Here is a 25068-nt window from a genome sequence, read left to right on the forward strand (position 1 = left end):
AACTGAAAGACGTGGAAGAAAAAAGAAGGATAAGAACACTATGTCACCAGATGTGTGTCCATGCAATAATCAATCACCTCCGAGCTTTCTCATCTTCGATCTGGCTGCGGAGATCCGAAAGAACATCGTGCCGTTGAGACATATGGGCCTTTAAACTATCCACTTGTTCTCCAACGGTCTTCACGTCCGCCCGCAGTCGCTCCAAATCCTGACCGTCCTTGGCGCGGCCAGATCCCTCACGCAGCTCGCGAAGTTCGCGCTCCTTATACTCCAGCAGAGAAAGTGCCTCTTTCTTGATGAGAACCCAGTTGGGCCGGCCATCATTCCGCGGTCGATCCCGTCTAGAATCCGAAGCTTTGTTGGCTGAGTTGAGCTTTGACTCTAGCTCCGCAAGCTCGCGACGCAGCCGCACCTTCTCCCACTCCTCGTCTTGGATCGTGTCACTAAAATCGGTGCCCTTGGGCTGGTATGAGCCTTTGCCGCCAACACCTAGCCGACTAAGGTAGGTGTCGCCGAATTTGGCCTTGCGCCCTGTCCGTGTTTCTGTCTCGCCATCTGCGCCGTAGCGCTGTGCGGGCCGCGCCTTGTCAACTTGGTAGTCGATCTGGTTGTTCTCGAAGGAAGCGCGCAGTGAGGCGGGAATCGTGCGCGGGATGCGGAAGCCTTCGTGGCGGTAGTTCAGGATGTGCAAGAAGGCGAGCGTGGCGTCTTTGTTAATTGCGGATGACGCGGAGGGGTTTACGAGGTTCCATGCGGAGCGGACGTCGGTGTCGGGGACATCGAGCGATTCGTAGAGGGGCTGTAATTGTTGGACTGGGGTATGTCAGCGGGGTAATTCTTCCAAGTTTAAGTTGGGTAGCGCACATTCTACCTGGCCACGGGCGTTCCGGTTGGCATCGTAGATCTCGGCATACTTGGTCTTATCGTTAGGCTTCATGTACCAGTCGAAACCATCCTTCAAGCCGAGGGTGTCGTCCTCGTCTTCTATGCGCTCGAACTGCTCTTGTCCGCTGCTTAGTGCTCGGGTCGCATGGACGAGATGTGATTTAGATTCTGGGACGAGCCAGTCTGGCAGAACATTCGGGACTTCTTGTAGTTCCTAATTGCGGATAAGACGCCGCGTTAGCGATAAGTCTTGTATGAAAGGGGCAAGACACTTACGCCATTGACCAAGTCAAACACTAGGCGCATGGCAACGCAGAATTCCTCGAAGTCCAGCTCTCCATCTCCATCAACATCGGCAATATCCCAGACCTTCTCCAGTTGGTCATCGCGCAGCCGGCTGTTCCTCAGTACGGAGGCGGCTTGGGAGCTGTTCAGGTGTTTCTGGCCATTTGATAATGAGGCAAAAATCTCCCAGTATCGCTCAATTTCCCATTGCTCAATCTTTTTGGCCGACATGTTGTATGGAGCTCCGATGGAGTAGTCGTAGATGATGAGGTGGGAACAATGGGGGGACTCGGATTTACCTACTTCCGCCAAGGGGCTCTTGAGGTCATTGGGTATCTTATAGTCAAGTTCTTCTATTTTTAACATACTTTCGTATGCGGAGTACATAGATCGAACTTCAATTCTGGTCTTATTAACAAATTTTTGATCTATAGGTATCTACTGCAATATGATTTGCTCCTTGCATTATGGTACATGAACTCCGCTGTTCGGAGGTTTCGATATCACCTTTCCCCAGATTCCAGGTTGAGTGGTTCTTTCGAAAGCCTTCCACGGAACAGATTAAGTCCTTCGTATTTCATACATTTCATGAGTCTTTCTTCTCATCCTTCTCCGCCTCCTTGGCCTTCGCCGTAGCTTCGAGTTGTTCACTGACTTGGATGATTGCTCGCTCGGCCTCCAATGCAAGCTCTGGGGCCTCCAGAATTGTAGCCAACTTCTTAGCATCGGACATTTTCAGCAAGATCCGGTCGTCGCTTTGTTCTATGTCCTCCGCAATCTCGGAATAAGGGGTGTCAATCTCGGTTTTTTCGAGTGCTCGTGATGCCCGTTTGGCGTATAGGTCTTCCAACTCCGGTAAAGAGATAGGGTTGAGGAGATTCTTTTCGACGATAAATTCAAGATGTTTAGAACCATTCAAAGCTGTGGGACATAGTCAGCTTATTGTGTCATATTCATAGTTGAAGATCAAACAGACCGCGCCAATGGGACCAGCCTCGGTACGCCAGATAGAAAAAAGGGATATTAGGGACCCTGCTCTCTATTAGTATATTATACTTGTATTTCCATGTAGCTGCACTTACACTGGAATAAGACCAAGAGGTGCTGTGATCGGTGCAGCAATCATACTCCACATCATCTTCTTCCGATGAAGCTCTTGTCTCTCTGTGGCTATCTTGCGCAGCACAGGAGAGATTCGCTCCAAGCGCATCGCGTTTCCAGGGAACAACACGTCAATTTTGACCTTTCCATGGTCTTTGTTGACTCGCTGCTGCGCCTCGAGTGAGGGAATGCTCTTGAGGCCCCATTCCTCGTATGGTATCCGTTGCTGAACTCGATTACCCCAGCGGACAAGATGCATTTTCCAGCCTTTGTCGGCTTCCTCCCATTTGGCCCATGTTTCTGCGGCTTTTGTCGTAATTCTATCGAGATATGACAACTCTTTTGAGAGATCCCTTCGCAAGGGTCGGGCGTATATGAGGACTCGTTTTGTCGAGATTGGAATTAGGAAGAGGCGCATGGCAGCGGAGGTCTAAGACAATCGCTCCAGAAGAGTGGAAATGAAATAGTAGATATCAAAAGTGAGGAAAGTAAACAATGAAGGAGATGGTCCTTTCGAAATCCTTTCTCAATAGTGAAGTTTTGAAACTTTTTTCAGTGGGCTGTGTAAACCTGGAAGGGATGGCGCGGGAAATAAGCAACCTTTCGGAGACGTCATTCCGCTCGCGTTTCAATCTTGACTTTTGACTGAATCTCAATAACACAACACACAATACGTTCCTTTTTGGAGCAATCGGCGCTTAAATTGCAGCAAGGGTAGTGATGCGAATTGCTGATTTGATCCCTCCCGCGACTCTCGTTCTTGACTTATACTCCCTTGTTCCTTTGACTCGACCATGGACAGCTCCAACAGCGCTGCAGGGCGCATCTTCGCTGAAAAGCTGGCAGATAAAATTCCTCCGTCTATTCCAGAAACATCGACTTTCCCAGATCACCTAAGTGTTGATACAGAGTCTGCTGTCCGCAATAGTGCTTCTAATCCATCACTCTCGCTGGCGCGTACGGATGGTCAGACAACAGAAGAGAATAACTCCTCTCAACGCTTCGCTGTAAAGTCTCTTCCTGGTATATTTCCCCTGGTATCTGCTTTGACGAATGTTTGCTGACACTATTTTTCATAGCTTGGATTAGCTCAGTCGAAGAAACCGCACACGATGAAGATGAAGCCACAGTAACCGATCGCCTACTTCCTTCCCAGCCCAACGACGCTTTTGTTGCTCAGCATAATCACTCACCCTATGCATCATCCAAGCCTAAGTCCTCTCAATTAGCTACCAATGGTCTGTTTGAGGATGACGCTACACCTGTCAACCGTGAATCGCGCTGGGTAACATTCTCACGGACGATCCAATACCCCCGGGAAGCCGGTCGAGAGGCAAAACACGTTACCTCAGAATGGTTGAATGAAAACCATGGTGATTACCTGCAGCCATGGCGAGGCAAACATCTGGAAGGTGACAGTCCGGAATATCCACTCCACAGTGGAGGCCGAAGAGAAAAATGGATCAAGCGCTTCAACAATACACTTCTGCGGAGCCCACTGGTACCAATGATCCTTCGGATGACTGTTTGGTGCTTCTCGCTCTCTGCACTGGCTCTCGGTGGATCTATTCAGCACATGTCCAACGAAGGCCATCACCCTCAAGGCCCATCTGCCTTAATGGCAATCATTGTCGATGCAGTTGCGCTGGTATACCTCTTATACATCACTTTTGATGAATATACTTCAAAGCCGTTGGGTCTGCGCTCTCCTTCGGCCAAAGCACGGCTCATTCTCCTCGACATCTTCTTCATCGTTTTTGATTCTGCCAATCTAAGCTTGGCATTTGCTTCTCTCTCGGAGGTCACGGGTTCCTGTACCGAGGCCGAGGTCAATCAGGTAGTCGATCCCCGAAATGATGGGATTTGCGTAAGGCAAAAAGCACTTGCATCTGTGCTGCTGGTCGCACTTTTGGCTTGGCTCATGACTTTTTCGATCAGTGTCCTCAGGTATGTTTTATCTTGCAGTCGATACAACTCGTTCATCCACTAACGCACTTCTTCTCAGGCTTGTTGAAAGAGTAACACAGTGAATTTTGTCTTCACAATTCTGGTTTTTCACAACTCTGATTTAAGAACTTTTGACTCCTGGTTTATAATTCCATGCTATCTAACCCATGCTGGGTTCCTCTTGGCTGGACTCGCAGAGCAGAGCCGTCCACACCACGCAACGGGGCTCTGCTAAACGGAGCGCGTTGAGTACGGAGGACCACCTCCCCCCAGAGAGTTCAGATCTTTGATGCTCTGCGCCTCCGCTTTCTCATCTGGTTTACTACATCACCTGTTCGTGTGGATAAGCGCTGACTGTTTGGACAAACTTCTGCTGCCCGTGTGGGTCGTCTGAAAGCCTATGTCCGACCCACGCGCTTTGCTATATGCTCACGCTACTCAACTCTCCAAAAGCAAGGACGCGCGCTTCTTGAAGCAACACCAAGGACTTCATGCGCCCAGCAATGCAAGTGACCCCATTTGCCCTCCTGGCGCCACGTGCTATACAACCGAGCAACCGCCTCATCCACGGCGTTTGGTGGCTCACCCTGCTCTATAAACAAGGCATTGGCTCCATGTAAACCTAGCAGCTTGTTGTTACGAAATTTTGGCATTTTGTACCAGTCAGAAATTTTGCAGCGTTCACTCAGATTAAGAGGGGCGTTTTGATCATCTTCAATGTTGCGAGTACTAAATCGATAGAACCTTAGAGAGATGGACATCCTTCAATGACGTCATTGGTGGGGTCAATATAAACTTACAGTTGAGCACTTCGATGATTCTTTCATTCGATTTGTCTTGTTCCAATATTAGGACTACATATGTACAATGTTAATGCCTGTGTTGTGTATATGCTGCTACTTAGCATTTGGGTCTATATACGAAGTCAAGATCGCAAGAGACTAACTAAAACCTAGTTAATTGCCTAGTTAGGTAGCACAATACTTGCTTCTAATGGAATTTCTACATCCTTCTTCCTTGTGGATTTTAAGTATCTGCAGGGCTGCTATAAACACAATACCTCTGTAAGTTTTACCTACGTAGATAGGACTTTTGGTAGGTTTGAAGGTAGACTAAATTGAATCCCACTGACTAGCAGGCTAATGTACAGCCTGGTCCGCTCTTGGCGTATCTTTTGCGGTTGTGTCGCGATTCTGTCTATTCAGTAAAATTAAATTCGATAGGGTATCCATCGTGTGTTGCGGGTAACGAGGATAGTTGATATGTATGTTGTTTGGTGTACAAGTGTTAACAATATATATCATCAACCCTTCATGCTCAATAATGGTGTGATAGACTTGAACAATCATAGTGGCAATCTTCGAACAGTCATTAAAGGCCCAGCAAGGGCACAACAGTATTACAAATCTGACTTTTGAGAGGCTAAAGTTCTGTCTAAAATGGGGGTTATATGCGCAATATGATAATAGGTTGGTAGGGCGTGAAGGACCAGGTAATAGCAGAATAATCATTTAATTAGATAAGAGATATTTGAAAAGACAAAAAAAAATTTGTATTCTTCGTAGATACAAATTGAACACAAAATATATAATTCAAAGCCCTAATATATCACATTGATTCCAAGTGAAACAAGCATTCAAAGTATTAAATATTAAGAGCGCATTGAAAGGACCGATGATGTAGATTTTGGCGGGCAAGCTCCGCCACTTCACCGCCTGCGGCTACAGGCCCATCCCCACGCTTCTGTTCTTCTCAGCCTCATCACTTTGGCTCGCTTTTTCTACCTGATTTCTCTTTTTGACTTTTGCTTTGAATATAGCAGGTCGTTTTTCCCCATCCTCACCTTGAATATCACGAATCCTGCTCCCGCAATCCCCCAAAGCGCGTCATTCCATCAAGATCTTTGAGGCGTGACTTGTGGCGCTGCAACCCGTCCTGAGGTAATTCTGAGGGTGTGTAACTAACAAATGTGATCGAGAGCACTGGAACCCATACTGATCGATGACCCAGGACACTCAGCCTCGGCAGCTCACTTTTGTCTTTATCCCACTCGAATCCGTTCCCTTGTCATCGCCATGTCTCTCGTCATGCCACCGGTCCCCCACAAGGACGACCTTGATTCAACGTGAGTTGGGAATACACTGGGGTTGCTTTGATATGACCGTGAGCGTGTGGGCTGACCTTTTGCCAGTTGGTCGTTCCTAGAGGAAGGGATTCAAAGTGTTATGCTCAACCTTGACGCTGGTATTGATATGAAGGCCGTAAGTGAAAGGATCAACAATTCGCTGTCTACCGATGAGATCATTGAAAAAGATAGAGGCTAACTGCTTGTCTTTATCTAGTACATGGGTCTCTACACGTGTGTCCATTATTTGACTCTATCTGTTGGGTAATTGGAACCCCGCTTACAATTCGATTTTAGGGCCGTTCACAATTTCTGCACATCACAAAAAGCCGTGGCGAGTGGTCATGGTCTGTCACAAGGGCAGCGCGGGGGTGTGTCTCCCCCTTCTTTAATTAAGTCATCGGCTTCTCGATGTGGACTGACATGGAATCAAGCCCACCTATTGGGCGAGGAACTCTACAAATTACTCGGCGAATACCTTTCACGCCACCTATCCGACGTGTTCGTCAAATCACAGACTCACACCGAAGAAGGCTTGCTTGGATTTTACATTCGCGAATGGGAACGGTACACGACCGCTGCCAAATACGTGAACCACATTTTCAAGTACCTCAACCGCCACTGGGTCAAGCGTGAAATCGACGAAGGCAAGAAGAACGTCTACGATGTCTACACCCTACACCTGGTCAAATGGAAGGATGACTTCTTTGAGAATGTGCATGAGAAGGTCATGGATGCTGTCCTCAGTCTGATAGAGAAACAACGGAATGGCGAAACCATTGAACAATCTCAGATCAAATCCATCGTGGACTCATTCGTTTCCTTGGGCTTGGATGAAAATGACAGCTCTAAGTCAACCCTAGATGTTTACCGCCAATACTTCCAGTCACCGTTCATTTCTGCGACCAAGGTTTATTACGAAAACGAATCGCGACAGTTTGTGGCAGAAAACAGCGTGGTGGAATACATGAAGAAGGCGGAAGCCCGTTTGGACGAGGAGAAGGCCCGTGTCGGGTTGTATCTGCATCCTGATGTCACCAAAAGCCTCACAGATACCTGTTTGGCTGTTCTTGTTACTGCTCACTCTACTCTGCTCCGCGACGAGTTCCAGGTTTTGCTGGATAATGAACGCCAGGAGGATCTTGCTCGTATGTATCGACTCTTGTCACGTATCAAGGACGGCCTGGATCCCCTTCGCGCCACCTTTGAGAACCACGTGAGACGGGCTGGTCTGGTTGCCGTTGAGAAGATCGCTTCGGAAGGCGACAACTTTGAGCCCAAGTTGTACGTTGATGCTCTACTGCAGGTCCACACGCGGTACCAGAACCTCGTTGATGATGCTTTCAATGGCGAGTCCGAGTTTGTGCGATCTTTGGACAACGCCTGCCGCGAGTTTGTCAACCGAAATCGTATCTGCAAGGCCAGCTCTTCCAAGTCACCCGAACTGCTAGCCAAGTACACCGACTCACTGCTCAAAAAGGGATCCAAGTCTCCCGAAGAGTCGGAACTCGAGGAAATGTTGGTACAAATTATGACAGTCTTCAAGTACATCGAGGACAAGGATGTTTTCCAAAAGTTCTACTCCAAGAACCTGGCCAAGCGATTGGTACACGTCAGCTCAGTCTCCGACGATGCGGAAACAAGCATGATCAGCAAGTTGAAGGAGGCATGTGGTTTCGAATACACCAACAAGCTGCAGCGCATGTTTCAGGACATGCAAATTTCCAAAGATTTGAATAATAACTACAAGGTTTGGCAGGACAAGGTCCTGGATGATGATGACCGAAAGAGATTGGCCGACGCCCACTTCCAGGTTCTGGGAACTGGATTCTGGCCCCTCAACGCCCCCACTACTCCTTTCCTTGCACCGCCTGAGATCGTCAAGACTGCCGAACGATTCCAGAAATTCTACTTCGATAAACACAATGGCCGCAAGCTGACATGGCTGTGGCAGCTATGCAAGGGTGAAATCAAAGCCAACTATATCAAAAATGCTAAGGTACCTTATACCTTCCAGGTGTCTACCTATCAGATGGGCATTCTTCTGCTGTTCAACGAAGCCGATGTGCTGTCTTACGACGAGATTGAAAAAGCCACCACACTGGCTGGTGAAATACTTGACCCCAATCTCAGCATCTTGCTCAAGGCCAAGGTTCTTATCGCCAGCCCCGAGGGCGCTAAACCTGAACCTGGAACTTCTTTCACTTTGAATTACAACTTCAAGAACAAGAAGATCAAAGTCAACCTCAACATTCAGATCAAGTCTGAGCAAAAGGTCGAGGCTGCGGATACCCATAAAACGATAGAAGAGGATCGGAAGCTTCTGCTCCAGGTAAGTTTCTCTATCATTCAACGCCACTACAAAAGGCCGTCAATCCTAACTTTGTTATAGTCCGCCATTGTCCGCATCATGAAGTCGCGCAAGCAGATGAAGCACGTACAGCTTGTGCAGGAGGTCATCCAGCAGGTCAAGTCTCGCTTCCCGCCCAAGATCCCGGACATCAAGAAGAATATCGAAATCCTCATGGAGAAGGACTATATCGAGCGCATGGATGGCGACGAAATCTCCTACATTGCTTAAACATCCACCGAAGTCTTCCCCCTCCCAAGCATTTCAAACCGCTTTCTTCTTTCTCTTCTTTCTATCTCCTGCTGCTCTTGCCACTATTCTATTTGAAACCGGCGACGCCTGCATCCTTTCCATTTTTGCATGCAACATGTTGACGATGGGGACGAAAGGCAAGGGGCTTGAACTCCTGCTGGTCAAGGATGTGATATTGTATGGTAAAATGGCGGCGAACGGAACAAGGCGAAGAGGAACATAATAAATCTTCTCATTGTGTCGGCGAATTATTTTATGTTTTCATCTTCATAGCGCTGAGACGACAAACCAATGATGACCCGGATATTTCCTTTGCTACCTGCCCTTTCGTTTCTTTTCTTGAAATTATAAAATTCAAAGATAATAATAACTTTGTCCCGAGTAAACCCTACTAGACTCTGGACTTGCGGTTAGAGATTCACATTGATGCTGTCAGCTTCGAGTTTAGGCCAAACCTATGTCCTATGAAGGTAGTAGTTTGGTTCCATATACCTAACAGTAGGCCAAGAGCGTTAGAATTAATTATATAGAAAACACTTCGCATTTACCATAAAGACACAAAAAAGAATGTCAAACAAGCATAATTACTGGCTCAAGTTCGGTCCCAAGGTCTTGTTGTCAAAGTAACAGGCATGATATTATCCAATCTTATGAACACATTATATTCAAAACGACCTTAGAAATGATTATGTAGAATATCTGACAAAAAGGATTCCGCAGAGATGGGTATGCCATTTGAAACAACAGTGCTAACAATGCACAATGAGAAGCCGAGGATGATATAGAAGACAGCATGTTCGTAAAGTACTCATCAGCCCAAATGCAGGAGAAAACCCTGGGCCAGTTCCAGCTCCTTAGTTCGTACCAGACGAGCCTTGAACATGGGCTGGATGTTCATCCTTGACCGGAAGTGCGGTGATCAAATCCTCGGGATCTGCCGGGGAAACATTCTCTTTTTCCTTTTCGGCCTTCAAGCTCAGCCCTAGGCCTTCGTTGGGCGTGAGGGCCACAGAAGCAAACCCGTCTGAATCAACAATCTCCTGGTAGGGCTTTTCTTCTCCGTGAGGTTCCCGTCCCTTATCAAGACTCTGCTTGTGCGCATCGTCGCCGTAAGCTGGGAAGCCATGCGACAGAGGAGATTTGGGGAAAGGAACGTCATGAGACTCGGATGTTGAGACATCATCACAGTGCTGGAACTCGCCGCTCTCGCGACGAAGAAGGATATTGCTCCATCGCTTTCTGCGACTGACGCTGCGGGTGAGACCGACCTCGGAAGCGTCGCCTTCACTTTTTTGCTGGATCGAGCGGCGACGGCCGCGGTCCGACTCTGCGATTTCGGTGACGACGGTCAAAGCTGGAGCGGACGGCGAAGTGATAGTGTTTGCATTGGCGTTTGGGCTCGGCGAAGTGCCGCGCTTGTCTTGCCATTCGCGGCGCTTTTCACTGGCCCATGATCCCCACGAGCTAAAGTATGCGCCTGCTTTTTGGCTTGCCGCGCTGACTGAGGCTTGGGCTTGAGTCATGTCAATGGAGGGCCTCTGGCGGACTGCTCCCCAGGAGGCATCGTTGGGATCGTTGGAGGGCGTTGGTGAAACTGGAGTTCCCTTGTCAATGGAAGTGCGCTGCGATTGAGTGGCTGCTTTTTCTTCGTTGCGCTTGCGCTGTGCTTCGCGCATTGTCTCGATATCAGACCAGAAGCTGTTGAATGCGGCGCTCACTTTCTTTTGGCCAGTTGAGAAGTGGCGGCCCAGTGCTTCGCGGCCTTCGCGTACTCGTTCGTCCAGGTGAAGGTCTGCTACTTGCTGTGATATGCGTCGTTGGACATCCTCCATGGTCAGACCACCGGCGTTTGGGTGACGTGGTTCTGTGATGGAGAATAGAAGCGCATCTGATGTAAGACGTGAGAACATGGCATAGTTAGAGGTGGTTTGCCACTGAGTCAAAAATTCTGTGTTGAAGTCAACTGCAGGGTCTCCTTCGATGTTGAAGTTCTGCAATTGGGCCTTGCTGCGAGTGGGAGATTCTCCGTTATTGACCGAGCACAGCTCCTCGTGGTATTTCATGGAGGATAACAATGCCAACAAGTATTCCTCAAATTGTAGCCTAATGAACTCTTCTGAGCCCATGAAGCCAAGTGTCTTGGGCTGCGAAGGGTGCTCCTCATCCCAAGTATCGTTGACAATCTGAGTGAGGAGATCGATCCAGCGCCTGTCAGCCGCAGAAAGAGCCAGAGCATTTCGGAGAGAGGGAGTGTTGATGACGATACTATCTTCGTCCAGGTTGATTAAGATATCACTATAGCGATCTTTTTGTTGCAGGAGCAGGGAATTTGTTGACCCAACAACATATGATTTCGTCCCATCATCCGCCAGCAGATCCAGCAGCTGGAGGGAGGGGGTATAGGGGCCGAACATGCTTCCCTTCCCAAATATTTGTAGCGGAAGACCCATGTATGCCAATAAAGACTTTCTGTCACTCGTCTTAAGAGAGGTTGGCTTCTCAACCGTCTGAGAGTAGGTGTCAAAAGCAGGGTCTGCGCAGTCTTGCAGGCTGTTGATGAGACCGGGTATTAAAGATATAAGTGAAAATTGAATCATGCACAAGCGTTCACAGCGTGTCCCAAAGAAAAGCATCTTGGGCTGCAACAACAGAGCCTTGAAAAGAACCAATGTCTGAGATTTAAATTCGTGAATCATTTCCCGAAGCGAAAGCCCTTCAAAATTCAGCGGAGATTCAAATCGATCGTAACGGCCAGCCTTCTTACCCAAGTTCTGATCTGTTGGGCCATCGTTCAGGAGAGCAATCACCAGGCCCTCCCGGAATTTCTGCGTTCATGTCAACATTCATTCGATGAACTGTTATAGTTGGCATGTGACATACCTTCAGGATATCAATATCTGAAAAGTCACTGTTACCAACAGTGCGATGTCAGCCCTGACTGTTCACACAAAATCACCTCAAACGCAGACCTGGGCTGGCGCATGAAGAAAATAGGCGATCCACCCCAAAAGAAAGTTATCTCACATACCGTTGCGCAAACCATGCCGATGTTACCACGGATAGCTTCTCGCGCAATTGACCCACTCGCTGTGGAGTATCCGTAACGACCACGACAGCCTTCTGTACCGTTGACCGTGTCACATCGGCCGAGCGATTGATGAGCAGACTCGCGTCGATCTGGCGGGAGCAGGAGATACCAAAGAGAGAAGTTGCGGGGATAGTTGGCGTTTCCTTTCGACAGAGCGTGAAGTACGAGAATTCCTCAGTTGACCTGCAATTAAGCGGGTTAGTTGGTCTGGCGCAAAGCGGCTCTCATTCGGTTGCGGGGTTGCCTCGTGGGAAATAGCGGGCATTGAACACAAGGGTCATAGGCAAGGGATATCTCATACAGATGCGCTCCGTCAGATAAAGCCATAAATGGTAAAAGGGACCAGTCATTTTCGGTTGCTGGATCGGTTCCTTCTTCGGCAATACAATGCTCAATCTCGGGGCCTCTGCGGGTCGATGTCTCAGTCAGCTAGTTCCGATTATTGCCCCGCCCTTCTCTCTGGTTCAAAGATTTGGAGCTCTAGAGCTTAAGATGTCTCGTGGCTTACCGTGCATGGTGGAAATCTATGACCAAGACAATTGGGTCTTGCTTATGGTGGATAGCCATGGCGCCGGATCATGCAAAAGGTTTCTCGACGGGGCTGAGCAAGATGTGTGGTTTTGAAGCTAAAAGATCAGAGAAGAGAAATTATAGAAATGAGGGGCTTCTCCTCTGAAACCTCGACGTTTCCCATGAAGACCATCGCAAACAGGGGAAAATCACTGATACGGTTATCGCACTCGTTGTGACTGGCCGAGGCCCAGGCGGTGAGAGGCTAGCCCCGCCAATCTATGAGCGCATAAATATTGTCTCGTTCTTTTTGTATATATAGTAGTTGTGATGTTGTAGGATGTTATGACAGAGAAATTTATTGACCAATGTTAAATATTAAAATGTCAGGTATGATTTGCCCATCGCTCAACTAAATCAAATCTCCCATATGATTTCTCCTTATCACCAACCAATTCTGACGACGCCGGAAAAGCTATGGACAATTGGTTCCACAAAGACAAAAAAAAGAACAAATAGAATATGAAAATAAGATAAGAGTCATAGGTAGATACGCCAGCCTCGCAAAACCTTTGAACGAAAATAGGGCCAGACTTCATATTCAGAGACTGGAATCCAAGGGCCGGAAAGCAGGCGTTGTGGGAATTCACTTTAAACCATTATGCGAATGCCTGTGAAGCATCACCCTGCACGGCGCCCTGCACCAAAGCCTCACCAGCCTCGTTGCCCTGTTCAATGTTGTGGAAGTCAAGGATCTCGGAGTACCTAGTAGAAATTAGTAAACAAATCCAATAGGGGCGGAAGTGGATTATAAGAATGGCGCACATCATAATTTTCCAAGTATCCACGGGTAGATCGGCGTCATTGAACGACCAATCGAACTTCTCTTGTGCGACAGGCTCGTCAGTTGGGTCGTGGTAAGGTGTCAGATACTCATGAGCTAATGCTTCGGTGGCTTGAATTCGCTGCTTGGGGTTGAAGACGAGCATCCGTTCGAGTAGGTCGACCGCTAAATGACAAAGAAAGATTAGTACTTCGTTCATTAGAACTATCTATCACTGATGCATCACATACCATCGGCATCGGCGTTTTTGAATTTATTTGCGAGGGGTTGGCGCTCGCGCTGAGGAAGGGATTTGACAAATCGGAGGGTCTGCATCATCTGTTAGCATTCTTGCACCTTGCCCCAAACAAAACATGATCACTGACGTTTTCGCTGCAGATGGTCTGGATCACGTCATCTGGAGGAGTACCCAGGAGCTCGGTAATGATCGAGAACTGGTTGACATGGTCCTTTCCGGGGAACAGTGGCTTTCCTTCCAGCATTTCGGCGAAGATGCAGCCCGCACTCCAGATGTCCACCTCCACATCGTACTTTTGCCAAGTGAGCATGATCTCGGGCGCACGGTAGTATCGTGTGGAGACATATCCGGTCATTTGCGGATCCTGAATACGAGCAAGACCGAAATCGCAGATTTTCAAGTCACAGTTTTCGTTAATCAAAATGTTGCTGGGTTTCAGATCCCGGTGTACCACACCGGCAGAGTGAACATATTTCAAACCACGCTATCAAATTATAAGATTTTGGCGGCAAAAGCGGGTGTCTTGTGGAAATCTTACTAGAATTTGGTAAAGGAAGTACTGAATGAATTGCTTTTCAAGGGGTCGAGAGGTAAGAAGTCGGTGGAGATCGGTTCCCAAAAGTTCGGTGACGAAGTAACTGTAGTTGTTAGTTTATATTATATCACACCCCGCTTTGGGAGATAAGGGGAGCGCACATGTCTTCCAAGGGCGAAATGAAGATGTCACTCAAACTAATGATCTACGCACTGTCAGCATAAAAACTCGATTCGCTTTTTTTTCTTTTCAGTGCAATACGAACGTTTTCATGGCGGAGATGCTTGAGGAGCTTCAGCTCCCGGTAGGTTCGCTTGGACAAAACAGGAGTGCTGAACGGCTTCATGATTTTCTTGACGGCAACCGGCTGCGCTGTCAATTGATCCTTCGCAGAACTATTGAGTGGCCTGATTAACGTTGCTTTCTTGAAATGTCAGTTCGTGCGACATAGGATGCAACATACCAGACCAATCCGAAGGCACCCATTCCAACCGGCTGAAGTTCCGTATACCTAGAGAAATGAGAGTCAGTACTGGTAATCCCCACGCATCTGGCGCGCTGAGAGCAAAATGAGACAGGGCTTTGCGCACCGGCTGGTGATCTCGAAGGTGGTGCCGAAAATCTGGGCACGCACGAATTCCGCCATGATGGAGAACTGTTACGCGCAAGACGATAGAGAATGAGGGGAAAAAAATGAAGGTATGAAGCAAGAAATCAATGTAAAGTCAGAGAAAGGGGGGCTCGCGAAGAAAGTGTGTTGGCAAGAGGTGTGGGGAAGGGACTGAAAACAGAGAAAACAAGGCCCACGAACGTCATCGATAGCCCGCCTTGGAAAAATGTGGATGACTCAGCTAGTCCTATTTTCTATTTCTATCTTGCTTTGCTATTAATATACATTGTACTATATTTTTTCATGTATCTTGATGTATATTATTTAAATCTATAGTTGTAGATATCTTTTAACTCCTTGAATACTACCAGGAGGAAAATATTGAATGTAGTATTCTGCTCAACCGAATGTGCGAAAACTTCCAAGGTTACGCTCCACTACCACGCGGCCTGGACCCCGGTCTATAATCGGAGGATGGTTCCTCCTTTGCTTACAGCTTTCTCTATTCTCTTTTCTCATATCCTCATATCTTCTTTGGTAAATGCCATACATATGTACTTTTGACATGTTGTATTTGACCTTCAGAAACAACAAATTCTATCTATATACATATAATGTCTCATCTCCACCTGAGTCTGGAAGCAGTGAGTCTTAATTTAGCCCACTATATATATCAATATTAGAGAACATTCACCCGCTTCATTCTCACCATCGAAAGGGAATTAGGAAGGGGTCTCAATAGACATTTAGAAAAAGCCATGTACAAATATGTGTAGAAGTTGGAATATCCAAAAGTCTTGCTAGACTTTCTATAATGTAGGCATGATGCAGGTAATCCTTTAACATCGTTAGATGCTATCAAGATCGTGACTCTTGTTGGATACCTACTCTCATAGGTCCGGCTCAGAATTTCAGACTGGACATTGCTTATATGCCGACACAAGGTAATCAACTCTCTGGTCTAGACTGGAATGCATCCCTCCAACCTCTCAGATGCAAGATTATCCACTAGACTGTATTTTGTACTTCCCGCACTAAGCCGTCTTAGATCCTCTGTGACGTGGTGTCGTTAGCTCGCAGTATATGATTCAAGTTATGTGAAGGGTGTATCAAGCGTGTGTCAAAGTCTGCATCTAGCCGTTGCCGTTTGATAGAACGGGAAGGAGGCCAAGACGTTTTATCTCATTGTCAATTTCAAAGGGGATGATGTATGGCCCATCAGATTGAGGATCTGGCGGCTGAGACATATGAAACAAGGCCGAATACACTACCGCGGCCATGCAACAAAGACCTTTGATCAGTTAGATGTGACTGGATAGGAGAGTTTCTCCTATTAAACTCTGAAGATCTGTTTTGTGTTTCATGTTCCTCGAACGGATTCGGTAGGAGAGTCTGCATGATAACCACTAGGTGCATACTTGGGATATGTATCATCAGTTATATAATTTGGTATAGCTGCACAATGTACACTCTACCATGAAACCAACAATACGTCTTCCTATACCTTGATTCTTGCCATAAGCTCCATAACTTTGTCCACAGGGCTGAATTGACTTCGCTGTGAGGGGACGCGAGGTCAGTGCCCGGCTCACCGCATATCTGCGAGTCATCGACGAGCGATGAAAGATCCAACAGGCTTATAAAGGGCTCAAAGGACTATACATATAACTTCATATATGTATATATAATATACCCTAAGAATAGCCTAGAGAGAATAACCACATTAACAAAGACCCCGCCTGGTGGCCTGAGGCTGAAATTTTGCGTCACTCTCCACTTTTCTCCATAGTGGAAATACTATGAACGGAGTACAGAACTCCTACAATATAGAGATTTTGAAGGATCTCTGATTTGCTATATTTACTGAATGTAATAGTCCACGCCAATATTCCAAGAGTTTGTCTGCGCCCCGGTGAATTGCCCGGTCATACGGTCATAATCTTTCGGCTAAACCCAGAGTATTGTATTCTACTGTACGGGGTAACTGTGAGAGATTTTATTGCGAGTGGAAAAGTCAAAAGCAAAACGCAAAAAAAAGTAAAGTACAATATCATACAAAATATACCTACGAAATTAAAAATACTAATTCATAATACCCTAAACGTTGAATCTGACAGAAGAACGTGTGTCTCCCCGGTTTTTCCCTTACCCTCTCGATTGCTACACAGGTAGGGTAGCTACCTAGGTAAATTTATTACACGAAAATGCTATAATCAAATTATATATGGATTTATATAGATATATATATAGAATACTCAATTAGTTTCATTCTTGTCTCTATATAACAAAAATATACACGATTAATTAAGCCAATGTACACTTAAAGAGAGAAGGAAAAAAAAAGAAAAGTCCGGGCTAAAAGGGTTAATTACCGAATGTAAGCTGAGGCGTACACGGTTCGTACGGCTCCAGGGCTCCCTCCAGTCTGGCATCTCCACTCCCCCAGCATGACGATGGCAGCATGATTCTTTAACCTCTCTTGCATTTCATTTCCTTTGATTCTTATATCGACCTATTCTGATTCTCTCTCCAACTGATACCCGGTTTCCCGTAATATTGTTCACGGACCGCCCAGCTCACCCGCTATACCCGCACTCAACGCCTCTCCTTCCGAACTCGCTCGTCGCAATCCCTCCGACCTCCCAACCTTTCGCTATACCTCAACACAATTCAAAGTTACCTTCGCCCACTTTTTGATCTCTTGCGCCCGTCTTGCCTGTCGCTACCGTCTCATCTTCAAGTCGCGCCGACTCTTTCATTTCCAGTGTGTGGCGCTGGGCAACAGTCATCTGAAGAAAGCCAAGGCCCTGGCCATTCGGACCGGCAATTCCTGCTCCTGCGCGCAATACATGAGTCTGCTCCCTGCTGGTCTGGGACACCACTAATCTCACAATGGGGTCCTGTTTCAGCTCAGAGTCCGCGCGGGGATGCGGATCAGAAGAAGCGAAGTCAAATGATCGACCGCAAGCTAGAAGAAGACTCTAGACGGCTACGAAGAGAATGCAAGATTCTTCTATTAGGTATGACTTCTAGTGTTCGCCATGGAGCTTGCTCCCTAGTGGCTAACATTGATCCTAGGATCCGGAGAAAGTGGCAAGTCAACGATCGTGAAGCAGATGAAGATCATCCACCAGAATGGCTACACCATGGAAGAACTTGCGCTATACCGATTGACTGTGTACAAGAATCTTTTGGATTGCGCCAAAGCTCTCATCGGGGCATACCATTATCTCCAACTCGAACCCTCCAGCCAAAAGGTCAAGGACTACATCTCATTTCTCGAAGACTACAACGTAGATCCTGATCCGAACACTGCTCTCGATTCGAAAATCGGAGAAGCAATCACATATCTTTGGAACGACCCATGCACATCAACCGTTCTGGAGCATCAGAATGAGTTTTACCTCATGGATTCGGCGCCATAGTATGTTCCACAATTTGCTCCCCATTCAAGACAAAATGCTAACAGTGACCAGTTTCTTCGAAGAAGCAAAACGAATAACGGCGCCTGACTATATTCCGGACGTTTCGGACGTGCTCCGGGCCAGAACGAAGACCACTGGTATCTACGAGACACGATTCACCATGGGTCAGCTAAGCATACAGTACGTGGAAATCCTTGGAACTCACAATTGGGACGTGTCTAACAAAACATAGCATGTTCGACGTGGGTGGCCAGCGCAGCGAACGAAAGAAGTGGATCCACTGCTTCGAAAATGTGACGTCGATTATCTTTTGCGTCGCGCTCAGCGAATATGACCAAGTGCTGCTAGAAGAAAGCAATCAGGTACGACACCTTGAGCTACTGCAGATATCATGTCAAATCTAACGAACCTCGCAGAATCGAATGATGGAAAGTTTGGTGCTCTTCGACTCCGTGGTCAACTCTCGGTGGTTCATGCGGACAAGTATTATCCTCTTCCTGAACAAAGTTGATTTGTTCCGCCTGAAACTGCCTCGATCACCGTTGAGCAACTACTTCCCCGATTACTCGGGCGGCAACGATGTGAATCGTGCTGCCAAGTACCTTCTATGGCGGTTCAACCAAGTGAACCGCGCCCACCTGAACCTATATCCACAGTAAGCCGCCACCCATAGAGTGTCACTCTTCACGAATCGCAATTTCTTACCTTCTGATCCTCTAGTCTCACGCAAGCGACGGATACGACGAATATCCGTCTAGTTTTTGCAGCAGTCAAAGAGACGATCCTGCAAAACGCCCTCAAAGATTCGGGTATCCTATAATCACCCCGAGATACCCAATTCAGCCGCCTGCGTGCTCTCCCCACACGCGCACCTTATTTTCGACCACCCTTACGACCGAACACCGTCTCTTTTCTCAGCGTCGCCCTCGGTGTTCCTTTATATCCTCTCCCGGAGACTACCCGAATAGTCTCCTACGATCACTCATACCCCTTTCCACTTTTGTCTCTTCTTTGCTTTCAATCAGCTGCAGGCGTTGATGGTGCCTATATGGCCTTTCCAGCTCTATGTGGTTTTACTGCTGATTTCCCAGGCGCTGGTTTGGGGATATCCCCGTTTGGCATCTCAGGCGGTTTCCCTTCTAAATATGGATCTATCTGCTCTTAAGAACCTCAGTAGCATACATATTCAGTCAGTCATCCATGCTACTGTTCCTCTTCCATGCATCTTTGCTCCTGGTTTAGCCCCGAAACTGCATATTAGCTCCAATCCTGGAAGATTAAGACCACCGGCAAGAATCCCGGTACCGGGCCTGGATCTGGATCTGGATATTTTGGTATAAATCGAGTCTCATGGAATCAGTGTTCTCGGCCCCAAGGAACATTTTGCCGGACAACAAATACGTCTCTTTGCTTTCACTGTTTAAACTCAATGCCTTTTTTTTTTTTCACAGCCTCTTGCATACCATGGCGGTTCTCATTATCGATATGTCATATTCTGCTCCGCTATCTTTCTTCTCCGCTTCTCAGCATTTACTTCTTGTGTCTCCTAATTCGAATATTGCGCTGTTCCAAGCGTTTTTTCCGTCTATGATGTTTCCACATAATGTCCAAAAGACCTGAAGTGTTATGCTGCATCGGACTAGAGAATAAATAGCCGCTCTACATCATGCTTTACGAGGGCCTAATAAGAGATCACAAGGGAAAATTGAAGATAAGAAAAGCTTTAATGAAATATCAACAGGAAGACATTCAGCAGATGTTGAGAAAGATCATCAAAAGTGGAGTTTTATCAGCATCGTCAGACTTTCCAGACGTAACTCAAATGGCTCTATACGGTAACCAGTGAGTTGGCTTGGGTGCTTTTGCGATATTTGCCGATTGCTGGGTGACAGTGAATTAATAACCTGGCCAACTGGGGACTAGCTCTTAGGTATATCGACCTCTACATAGTGCATTTACCAAACCGTCGACTCCATATTGAACACCAGAGATCATGAATAATTTTCAACAGCACGTCTGGCCAGTATCGGATCGTATAACCCAGACAGCAAGCAAGTCTAAGATTTGCATCCATACACACAAGAAAGCTAGGATCTCTCTTTCAGCAAGTGCCCCTGATGTCAAGGACACGATCCAAGCACCAGCACCCTATGGTAGCATCCTATCCCGGTGCGCCATAAAAGCCAGCACTGCAGACGACCTACAGGAAAGCCTACGCACTTGAAAGAAAAGAGGACCCTACATCATATCCCAGACAGCCACCCAAATCATCAGATTAAAAAGCCCCCACCTTAAAGCATCACTTTACTCATGTCCTCCCTGCGCAGCAACCCCGCAGCCAAAACAATGTAGCTCGCTGCGCGGGTCGCGCCTATCAAACCACCAGCAACACAGACAGTGCCCAAGTCATTTAACTGCTCAAGGCAGCCAGTATAACTAGAACCAACGGAGAAGGAATCTACGTAGCCCCCAAAGGCCAGAACCTCTCCGACTCCTTCGCTGCTACCAAAAAGCACGCCCTGGCCCCCGCCACTCTCCCGCAGAACAAGGAACCCTAATAAACAGCTGGGGCCAGCTCACCCCCACCGCACACGGAACCTACAGCAGCAACTGCGTTATGCGCCAATCTGTGGCATCTGCGGGGTAGCTAGCTCTACAACGTACAGAGGCTCTGTACCCGTCTTTTCGTGGCCAAAGCCAGCTGACTCGAGGGCGGGACGAGGCGTAACTGTTTACCTCTGCTGGTCGGATGCCATCGGTGGAGTACAGGGAGTACGGGGCCTATAGTTTGATGGCTTACCACGGTGAACAATTGTTGATTTAGAATATGTTGGATCAGTATGCGTCTGGCGATCGGTCGGGTCTTACGTTCGCTGCTGGGAGCGGATTATTCGGGTGCGTGAAAGGTGGGGAGCTCTCAGATCTTGGTTCGGCGGAGAGGTACGTGATTTGACTTTATGGACAGGGACCCTCGGGACTATAGAGGGCTGGCCTGGATAGCTGGCCTGGATAGCTGGCTTCTGATACCTAGTGGAAACTGTTCTGTGACGCGTCAGTTGTCCTAGATTCAATCAGGATTTACTAGCTTCCTACAGTCCGGTTTTATGGGCCCAGCAGAGCAAGAGAAGTGGCATGATGTCTCAAAGAGAGAAAATATGGAGTGCAGTGAGGTGCAGCAAATCACGAAGATCGTCATAGTGCACGGACAGCTCGGACCGTTGCGGTCTGATTAGCTCGACGCATACGGAGTATAGAACTGGAGATTGTATTGTAGTGTCGTAGTAGAACCAAATATTCAAGAGATAGGAGATAATAGAATAGAATAGCACGCAATAAAATATAAGAATCTCGGTGTAACTTTAACAGAAACAGAAGAACTAAAAAAAGCCCTGGCAACCAACCCAAGTAAAGTGTGTCACCACTTTCTCGAAGTCATGACTGCATGTACTCTCTTTCCCCTCTTTCTTGTTTAAATACTTCCATTTCCCTGTTATTCTCTCTCGGAGTATTTTCTACTTCTGCTGGACTTTCTCCAGCTTGCATTTCTCTTTATTCTCTTTCGATTTTCCATCCTCACCCAATACTACAACCATGTCATCCACTGGAACAACTGTACCAGTGACCGAGCCCCGTCGAGAGCGGAAACCCTCCGTCGGAGCTCCAATTGCCGATCTCCAGGGTCCTGTCGGTCCGGGGTTTAGTCGTCCCAAGCACAAGCGTACTTTTACCGGCTTGGGCCCCACCGAGATTAAGAGTGTCGAGGCCAGCATTCCTGAGCCACTTCGTGAGGCGTAAGTACCATACCTTGTTTGACTATGGTTGATTTGGAACTGACCAGGGCAATGATGGGTTGTACAGTTGGAGAAAGCATGTATGTCAGATAACGATATTAAGCCTAGATTCTGTGGGATGCTTACATCCATTTTCTTTAGTCGGCTACCGAATTCACGACCAAAGAAGAATTCGAGGTGAGTGCTATGTGAATATCAATGGCCGATTTAACTCGACTAACTCCTCTCGTAGACAGAATTAGTTCGCCATATCGAAACGACGCTCGCTCGTTCACTTTACAATTGTGATGAATTGTAGGTACCATGCGGTCCTTGTTTCTTGCAGTTCTTGTGGTTGACATCTTTCGTTTCTAGGGCGGCGTACTCAGGCACTGCACTTGCTTTCAGAGACCGGCTGATCATCGAGTGGAACAAGACTCAGCAGCGTCAAACTTTCACCGATCAAAAACGTGTCTATTGTATGTGTTGGGTCTGGTGGGTGAAGCACACTGGCTAATTGCAACTTTAGATCTGTCGCTTGAGTTCCTTATGGGACGTGCCCTGGACAATGCTATGTTGAATGTCGGCTTGAAGGATGCCGCCCGCGGTAAGACCCTCAACTTGTCTATGACAGAGTGGATTGCTGACAGTACTTCTAGAGGGTCTGAAGGACCTTGGGTTCCGCATCGAGGATGTAATTAACCAGGAACACGATGCGGCCTTGGGCAACGGTGGCCTCGGGCGTTTGGCAGCGTGTTTCTTGGACAGTATGGCGACATTGAATTATCCAGCCTGGGGATACGGACTTCGTTACCGCTATGGTATCTTCAAACAAGAGATTGTTAATGGATACCAAGTCGAAATTCCGGACTACTGGCTTGACAACAACCCTTGGGAGTTCCCACGACACGAAATTACCGTCGATATTCAGTTCTACGGCAATGTCAAGAAATTCCAAGACGAGAATGGCAAGATCGCACACTCGTGGGAGGATGGTGAAGTTGTCCAGGCCACCGCCTACGATGTTCCCATCCCAGGATACGGCACCAAGACCACCAACAACCTTCGCTTATGGTCTAGCAAGGCCAGCAGCGGAGAGTTCGACTTCCAGAAGTTCAATGCGGGAGACTATGAGAGCGCAGTCGCAGACCAGCAGAATGCCGAAACAATCTCTGCTGTACTCTACCCTAACGATAACCTCGAGCGAGGCAAAGAATTGCGCTTGAAGCAGCAATATTTCTGGTGTGCTGCTTCATTGTTTGACATCGTTCGACGGTTCAAGAAGACCAAGCGAGCCTGGAGCGAGTTTCCAGAGCAGATTGCGATCCAGCTTAATGACACGCATCCCACCCTTGCAATCGTCGAGTTGCAGCGTATCCTGATTGACAAGGAAGGTCTCGAGTGGGACGAGGCTTGGGACATCGTTACCAAGACTTTCGCTTATACTAACCACACTGTCCTCCCCGAGGCGCTGGAGAAATGGTCTGTCCCGCTGATGCAGAACTTGCTTCCACGACACTTGCAGATTATCTATGAGATCAATCTGTTCTTCTTGCAATCTGTTGAGAAGCGATTCCCCAAGGATCGAGAAATCCTGTCCCGAGTCTCGATCATTGAGGAGTCACATCCTAAGATGGTGCGCATGGCCTATCTAGCCATCATTGGCTCCCACAAGGTCAATGGTGTGGCTGAGCTGCATTCGGACCTACTCAAAACCACACTGTTCAAGGACTTTGTGGAAATCTATGGACCCGACCGCTTCACCAACGTGACCAACGGTATCACACCCAGGCGCTGGCTTCACCAGGCCAACCCCCGACTGTCTGCGCTGATTGCAGAGAAGCTTGGAGGGTACGATTTCCTGAAGGATCTCACGCTTCTGGACAAGATTGAAGCATTTGTCGATGACAAGGCCTTCCGCGAAGAGTGGGCGGTCATCAAGCGGGAAAACAAAGAGCGTCTTGCCAGACACATCAAGAGCACTACTGGATTTGACGTCAACCCCAATGCCCTCTTTGATGTGCAGGTTAAGCGTATCCACGAGTACAAGCGTCAGCAGCTCAACATCTTCGGAGTCATCCACCGCTACCTGACTATCAAAGCTATGTCAGCCGAAGAGAAAAAGAAGGTGGTGCCCCGTGTTTCTATCTTCGGTGGTAAGGCAGCGCCCGGATACTGGATGGCAAAGACCATCATCCACCTCATCAACAAGGTGGCTGAGGTTGTGAACAAGGACCCGGAGGTCGGCGATCTCTTGAAGGTGATTTTCATTGAGGACTACAATGTCAGCAAGGCAGAGATCATCTGCCCGGCCTCGGATATCAGCGAGCACATCTCAACCGCTGGTACTGAAGGCAGTGGCACGAGTAACATGAAGTTCGTTCTGAACGGCGGTTTGATCATCGGCACCTGCGACGGAGCCAACGTAAGCATCTCCGATTTTCTCCATATCCATGAATCCATTCTAACTTTATCCATCACAGATTGAAATCACTCGTGAAATTGGAGAGCAGAACATCTTCCTCTTCGGCAACCTTGCCGAAGACGTCGAGGACCTTCGCCACCGTCACTTCTACGGCAACTTCAAGCTGGACCCCCAGTTGGAGCGCGTTTTCGACGCCATCAAGAACAACACTTTTGGCGATAAGGCGGCCTTCTCCGCCCTTACAGCCTCTATCGAAGAGCATGGTGACTATTACCTGGTCTCGGACGACTTCAACTCCTACATCACCACGCACCAAATGGTCGACGAGGCTTTCCAGAATCAGGAAGAGTGGCTAGCGAAGTCGATCACTTCCGTCGCGCGCATGGGATTCTTCTCCATGGATCGTGTTACCAACGAATATGCGGATAGTATTTGGAATGTTGAGCCTCTTCCTGTTGAGGACTAGATAGGTTCTGGCTCTACAGAGTACAAGGCCATTGTGTAGCCTTTTTTTACTGCTTTTTTTATTGAGTTCGAACGCGTCAGCATTGGTTTATCTAGTATCGCGATCATTAATAGTACATCATTGGATTTAATCAGTCCGTTCGTGTTGGATTGGATTGGATATTACTACTTGCGCACCAATGATAAACGTCTTGTTGTAATTTCGCCACCTGA

General features: G+C 47.6%; 8 protein-coding genes across 8 annotated transcripts; 4 read left to right on the plus strand and 4 right to left on the minus strand.

Annotated features, from left to right (window-relative positions):
- Positions 1–73: 73 nt before the first annotated feature.
- On the minus strand, positions 74–1401 carry end3 (cytoskeletal adaptor protein SagA; the record flags this gene model as incomplete). Its single annotated transcript, XM_057247371.1, has 3 exons — positions 74–813; positions 865–1099; positions 1162–1401. The coding sequence occupies 3 exons, from the start codon at positions 1399–1401 to the stop codon at positions 74–76; spliced, it is 1215 nt and encodes a 404-aa protein (XP_057092720.1).
- Positions 1402–1756: 355 nt separating this feature from the next.
- N7529_011846 (mitochondrial K+-H+ exchange-related family protein) lies at positions 1757–2689 on the minus strand (the record flags this gene model as incomplete). The annotated part of the gene is made up of 3 exons (XM_057247372.1): positions 1757–2091; positions 2147–2202; positions 2253–2689. The coding sequence occupies 3 exons, from the start codon at positions 2687–2689 to the stop codon at positions 1757–1759; spliced, it is 828 nt and encodes a 275-aa protein (XP_057092721.1).
- A 376-nt stretch (positions 2690–3065) lies between these two features.
- Positions 3066–4301, plus strand: N7529_011847 (phospholipase D regulator; the record flags this gene model as incomplete). The annotated part of the gene is made up of 3 exons (XM_057247373.1): positions 3066–3294; positions 3351–4218; positions 4277–4301. 3 exons carry the CDS (start codon positions 3066–3068, stop codon positions 4299–4301), a joined length of 1122 nt encoding a protein of 373 aa, XP_057092722.1.
- Positions 4302–6293: 1992 nt separating this feature from the next.
- On the plus strand, positions 6294–8924 carry culA (cullin culA; the record flags this gene model as incomplete). Its single annotated transcript, XM_057247374.1, has 6 exons — positions 6294–6343; positions 6410–6479; positions 6561–6577; positions 6641–6714; positions 6778–8675; positions 8736–8924. 6 exons carry the CDS (start codon positions 6294–6296, stop codon positions 8922–8924), a joined length of 2298 nt encoding a protein of 765 aa, XP_057092723.1.
- An 875-nt stretch (positions 8925–9799) lies between these two features.
- N7529_011849 (uncharacterized protein) lies at positions 9800–12600 on the minus strand (the record flags this gene model as incomplete). Its single annotated transcript, XM_057247375.1, has 5 exons — positions 9800–11770; positions 11826–11853; positions 11974–12216; positions 12335–12439; positions 12542–12600. The coding sequence occupies 5 exons, from the start codon at positions 12598–12600 to the stop codon at positions 9800–9802; spliced, it is 2406 nt and encodes an 801-aa protein (XP_057092724.1).
- Positions 12601–13202: 602 nt separating this feature from the next.
- sakA (mitogen-activated protein kinase HOG1) lies at positions 13203–14806 on the minus strand (the record flags this gene model as incomplete). The annotated part of the gene is made up of 9 exons (XM_057247376.1): positions 13203–13308; positions 13369–13552; positions 13618–13696; positions 13753–14109; positions 14164–14263; positions 14322–14365; positions 14426–14555; positions 14624–14671; positions 14751–14806. 9 exons carry the CDS (start codon positions 14804–14806, stop codon positions 13203–13205), a joined length of 1104 nt encoding a protein of 367 aa, XP_057092725.1.
- Positions 14807–17723: 2917 nt separating this feature from the next.
- Positions 17724–19015, plus strand: gpaB (guanine nucleotide-binding protein subunit alpha gpaB; the record flags this gene model as incomplete). Its single annotated transcript, XM_057247377.1, has 6 exons — positions 17724–17790; positions 17849–18194; positions 18247–18375; positions 18428–18557; positions 18612–18850; positions 18916–19015. 6 exons carry the CDS (start codon positions 17724–17726, stop codon positions 19013–19015), a joined length of 1011 nt encoding a protein of 336 aa, XP_057092726.1.
- Positions 19016–21786: 2771 nt separating this feature from the next.
- On the plus strand, positions 21787–24856 carry glpV (glycogen phosphorylase; the record flags this gene model as incomplete). The annotated part of the gene is made up of 8 exons (XM_057247378.1): positions 21787–21986; positions 22054–22066; positions 22128–22163; positions 22219–22280; positions 22341–22444; positions 22495–22572; positions 22625–24390; positions 24449–24856. 8 exons carry the CDS (start codon positions 21787–21789, stop codon positions 24854–24856), a joined length of 2667 nt encoding a protein of 888 aa, XP_057092727.1.
- Positions 24857–25068: the final 212 nt, after the last annotated feature.

The sequence above is a fragment of the Penicillium soppii genome (genome assembly GCF_028829465.1).
Source record: "Penicillium soppii strain IBT 18220 chromosome Unknown utg000010l, whole genome shotgun sequence".
NCBI classification, from domain to species: domain Eukaryota; kingdom Fungi; phylum Ascomycota; class Eurotiomycetes; order Eurotiales; family Aspergillaceae; genus Penicillium; species Penicillium soppii.